General features: G+C 44.0%; 1 protein-coding gene across 1 annotated transcript; it reads left to right on the top strand.

Annotated features, from left to right (window-relative positions):
- Positions 1 to 1421: 1421 nt before the first annotated feature.
- Positions 1422 to 2750, top strand: Sst (somatostatin). Its single transcript, XM_004640890.1, has 2 exons — positions 1422 to 1649; positions 2391 to 2750. Exons 1-2 carry the CDS (start codon positions 1512 to 1514, stop codon positions 2601 to 2603), a joined length of 351 nt encoding a protein of 116 aa, XP_004640947.1. The 5' UTR covers positions 1422 to 1511; the 3' UTR covers positions 2604 to 2750.
- The last annotated feature ends 2728 nt before the right edge of the window (positions 2751 to 5478 follow it).

The raw sequence follows: 5478 nt of genomic DNA, 5'->3' as shown, positions 1-5478 counted from the left end.
CTTATTCTACTGAGCCATTTCCCCTGCCCTTCTTCCTTGTTAATAGACCAATTGGAACAAATAAAGCTGCCAGAACTCTGATTGGACACTCAAAACTCAAGCCAAAAACTAGAACCCGAGGTACTGTTTCTTAAATTTTCTCTGTGGCTGAGGGGGACTGGATTTCCTAGGCTACAGTTTCTTTACCCATACAAAGACACTCAGCAGTGCTTTCACGTGTGGAGGGGGCTCCTGGGCTTTGACGCATCCATTCATAGATTCCTGACCTAATCTAGACCTGATCTTTCTGGCCAAGACTGTTAGGAAGCTCAGCATTGTGTGGAAATGACACTGGTCTTGGAGCAGGGAGCTCTGGTATAGGAGCCAGAGCCTGGGGCTTTCTATCTCTAATGTCATTCAAAGTCTGAGAATTGCTGGATAAATTCTTGCATACGACATTCTTTTTTATTTATTTTTATTTTTTGGTGGAACCAGGGATTGAACTCAGGCTCTTGCGCTTGCCAAGGAAGCGCTTATTCCACTGAGCCATCTCCCTGGCCCCTGCTGGATAAATTCTGCGACTGTCTTCCTGCTCCAAGACTTTAGGGAGCAAAACAATTCTCTCTCTCTCTCTCTCTCTCTCTCTCTCTCTCTCTCTCGCTCGCTCGCTCGCTCGCTCCCTCTCTCTGTCTCGCTCTCGCTCGCGCTCTCTCTCTATCCACCCTTGTTTCCTTATTTTTAAATTTTTATTGTCACAATATCAAGGCAAATACATTAGAAATCTCTCAGATTTCAATAAATAAAGAAAAAGGGCCAAGAAAGAAAGAGGATGGGCATGGAGTGCAGATACTTCCCCCTTCATCACAGAGAGATGTGACCGTGTTTTAGAACCCATCCCATCCTCTGGAGGCCTCTGTCCAGAATCCTCTGTTCGGAGGTAATGGACACGGAGCTGCTTCACTCTGAAATCTGGTCTTAGAGGAATGATTTTGAGCCTCATGCTCTGCACACATGTGCAAGTGCATTTCTTTGGGTCTTCTAAAAGAGGTGAGCAGAAGTGGAGCCCTTGTGCACACTTACACGTCCGCGTCTGTGTGCAGTCTCTTGTTTGCCCCGTGAAGGATGCGTGTGTGAGTGCATAACTGGGAGTGCATGTATATGACTGGAAACGTGGAAGGTGTGTCTTGGTGGCACTGAGTGAAAATAAATGATTTTCTATACAGCCTGGCATGTGAAGTGGTGTGTGCCTGTGTGCAGATTTTTTTTTTTTTTTTTTTTTTAAGTAAACCACTTAAGATCATGTCGCCTGCCCTCACTTCTGTGATTGATTTTGCAAGGCTAATGGTGCGTAAACGCGCCGGTGAGATCTGGGGGCGCCTGCTAGCCTGACGTCAGAGAGAGAGTTTAAAAAGGGGGGAGCCTGTGGAGAGCTCCCTAGCCGCGGGAGGAGACGCGAGCAGTCGCCGCTGCCTGCAGATCCTCGCGTACTGTGTGACCAGCCGCGCTCCAGCTCGGCTCCCCGGCTCCTCGAGATGCTGTCTTGCCGCCTCCAGTGCGCGCTGGCCGCGCTCTCCATCGTCCTGGCCCTGGGCGGTGTCACCGGCGCGCCCTCGGATCCCCGACTGCGCCAGTTTCTGCAGAAGTCCCTGGCTGCTGCCGCAGGAAAGCAGGTAAAGAAACTCCCTGGACGCCTTCTTTGATCTCTCCCTGGTTTCCCAACCCTCCCTCGGCCTTTAGCAGGTGTCTGGTTCTCCTCAAGAGTTCCAGGTGATTCTTTTGAGTCCCGCAGCGACCAAAGCTCACAGAAAAACTTTCCAAGTCTGGAATCCCTTTACCTCGGATTTTGGCTGATGAGCGTAGTCGGTCGTCTTTCAGGTGAGTTTTTGCAAGGCATTCAAGAACGTTAAGAAACCGGGTGAAGGTGAGTACAAAGGACGGTGGCACCGAGCCGGGTGCTGCCCGCAGAAGTCGCTGGCCCTGGTGCTGAAACTCGGACTTCTCCTCCGGCACAGTGGAGGGGCGAAGGGCTTGCCGGGAGGGCGAGTATGCTTATAATTGTGAGAGGTATCGCTCTCCTAACGTTTACTTTGTAAGAAAGATAGAAGGCATTCCACTTGGTAGCTCAAGATATGGAAATTAAGTTAAATTATTGGCGGGCTCCTCATCTTTGGAAAACTGCTTTTACCGTCTATTTCTCTTTGTGCATTTAAAGCTTGCAACATCAGAGCACTCGCCGAAACGTGAGCTTTAAAAGTGTAGCAACTACCTTTATTATTCTCTTATATTTCAATTGATTTTTAAGTGAGAAAATCTGCACCGCTGTGGAAGCTGGACTGTGACTGAGTCTGTTTTCCCCGTGACCTCTCCTCATCGTCCTCTTCCTCTTGTCTTTTCCTCTCGGCCCCTCACAGGAACTGGCCAAGTACTTCTTGGCAGAGCTGCTGTCTGAACCTAACCAGACAGAGAACGATGCCCTGGAACCTGAAGATTTGTCTCAGGCCGCTGAGCAGGATGAGATGAGGCTGGAGCTGCAGAGATCCGCGAACTCGAACCCGGCCATGGCCCCGCGCGAGCGCAAGGCGGGCTGCAAGAATTTCTTCTGGAAGACTTTCACGTCCTGCTAGCTCTATCAGTTATTGTCGTCTATACCAGACCTCTGATTCCTTCCTCCAAACCCCACTTCTCCTCCTTAACCCCTCACACCCTCAGCAAGACCCTTGCATTAGAAATTGAAGGTTGTAAATATAAAATAAAACTATGATGAAATTATGGAAAACAAAAATTTTGTGGTTTATTAAGTAAAGATTTCTTTTCAATAATGGGAGATGAATTGGAGTCAAGCCATCAGCAAGCATATCTGAGAGATGCGTTTTCATTCTTACAGTGGTCCTCTTAAAACTCTCTGCGGCAATAAATGTTATATTTTAAGTGATAAAACTTATAACGTGGGTCATTTCAAATTGAGATCCTTTCACACAATCCTCTAGCAATTCAAACATCAATTCGGTGTTAATTACTGGAAGGGGATTCCTTAAAAATCAATTACATATTAAGCACACCTAAAAGTGTATGTTGGATTATCTAATTGAGGACTGATATTGTGGGTAGGCTGACTGAAATGACCAGGCTGATAAATAACATGAAATATACTTAAAATGGAAGGGTCAGATCACTTAGCAGTTGGGGAAAGAAACTGGCTAAAATTTTAAAATAAATACTTTAGTCTTTACATTTTGTTCCTAGTTTGTGAAATTTTATCTTCAGAAACACCACTGGTTTTATATCTTACCTGAAAATTCTCTCTGTAACTAAACAAGGTAAAGTTGCTACATTTACTTTAAAAGTAAGCAACAAAAATTTTGCTCAGGCAGGAATATTGCTTTCCTTGTCAGATTTCGGCCAGGGTTTATCACAGGGGGCAGGAGGCAGGTGCTTTGGGTCACCTCCCTGAACAATGTGCTCTGTTAAATGCCCTGGATCTCAAACTAATTACTGCAGAATAAGTAAAGCAGGAATCTCCAGTCCTCTGTTGATTTTTTTAAAAATCAAAATGGGAGTCAGGTATAAATGCAAAAATAAAAATGAAAATATGAAATTATAGCAACATACTAAATGATATCACTCATTAACAATTCAACTCATAGAGATCTGAAATAGACACACTTTGGGAAACACATTTTAGCTACAAACCATATTTCTGCCTAACTGTTGATGGAATCATAAACCAAACATTATCGTGAAGTTGCTAATAGAAGAAATAATGGCCAAAGATGCATCTATATTTTTCAAAACTGGGTGTGTTTATTAATGCTCATTTTAAATATGAATGCAGCTTTGAGGGCACTGATTCTTGAGCAGCTGATCAAACAAGAAAAATCTAAATGACATCGGTGATTCCTGTGAAAACCAAATATCCCTTGGGGTTGCGCTGCATCTTCTATTTACAACACGTTGCGTGGGGCATGCACGCGTGCCCACTTGGGGGATTCACCCACACTAAATACTCAACGCCCGCGTGGTTGCCCACCAACTCAGCGGAGTAAAAGAATCACATTGCCATGACCAAAGCACAGAAGAGAGCACAGCTTAATTGTTTTCTGAGCAGTACACGGACTGCAGAGGTGCCAAGGGATTTCTGTTGTTACTATCGTGTTTAAGTGTCAGTTCCCAACAGTATCCGGAAACTGGCAAGGAGTACACAGCCACAGACACATGTAAGGCTCATGCTTCATTTAAAATGTGAATCCAGTGAAACATTTCCAAAGGGCTGCTTCTTCTCAGCCTCCGTGTCTTTCTCTCTGGAAGTAGAATCATGTTAGGGAGGGTGTTTGCATCCCTTACCTGCGTGACTGTTGTTTTACCTCTTCCCTTTCATAGGCCGCTTGAAGAAGCTGATTTGGGGCTCTCTTACCCATCTAAGGCATATATTGGTCTCATTTTATTTTATTTTAAATATAAGGAAGATCTTACTTCTTACTTCCTATTTAGTTCATCTGGATTCCTCTTTGCTTTGATTTTCTGAGGGAATCTAGTACTCCAGCATGTTCATTTTCAAAGCAAAATGAACTTTTCAGGCAGGTTTCCTTCTTTCTCACAGCGCGTTTCAGCGATCCTGAACAACCTGCCCTTTCTCTTCATAGACTGGCTTGCACAAGGCATTCTTCGGTTCTAAATTGCAGTTTTGCCATCTAAAAATGGAATGCAAAAGAACCGATGCTTTGCAATTAGGAGTATTTGCTAGGAACATATACCTAAAGGCCTCAGAACAGGCTAAGTGGCTGCAAAGTGCTAGATGCTGCTCCTAGCTTCGTTCCTGTGTGTGATGTGCTTTCTAGACCCTCCTTGCCTTCCCACATCTTGTCATTTCCATAGACTAAACCGAGCCCAGCCTTCTAAACCCATTCATATGCCTCTTGATCCATGAAATTCCTGTTTTATGCTCTCACTTGAATTTGCCTTCCTGACTTATCTGCATTTCTTCTATGGTGCTTATCATTTTCTACTGTTTCTTACATTCATATTAGTCTCTACAAGAGACAGAGTGTTTGTGTGTGAACTTCTTTTTGGATGAAAATATCTGTACTCAGTGTTTCTTATCATGCTAAGAACAAATGATCTCTCACCTCTGATGACAAGTGAGACAAATCTCTATTTACTAGGTGACAACATTCTTCCTTAATGCTGGCATGGGAAAAATGACCTCAGCGTCCACTGTATGCAACACTAACATGACACCAGTAAGAGACAGCACACGATTATAATTTTAATAACCACCGAAACATATGTCTAATATACATTCTCTTTTTTGAAACTCTAGGTAGCCCAGTTCTCTAGAAATTTCTTACAAAGCCTCAGAGAAGGCCTATTCACTGTCCGACAATCATAGGGCTCACAGTTCTAGAGAATCAAATTCGCTAGTTCTTTTCTCATATTTGTTTATTTCGGGATCATGGTCATCTGTTTTTGACCATAGCACAAAATTGATTTTCTTGGATGTTA

The sequence above is a fragment of the Octodon degus genome, unplaced genomic scaffold (genome assembly GCF_000260255.1).
Source record: "Octodon degus isolate 3935 unplaced genomic scaffold, OctDeg1.0 scaffold00128, whole genome shotgun sequence".
NCBI classification, from domain to species: domain Eukaryota; kingdom Metazoa; phylum Chordata; class Mammalia; order Rodentia; family Octodontidae; genus Octodon; species Octodon degus.
The sequence above is the reverse complement of the archived record's forward strand: the minus strand, read 5'-3'. Positions and strand labels throughout refer to the sequence as shown.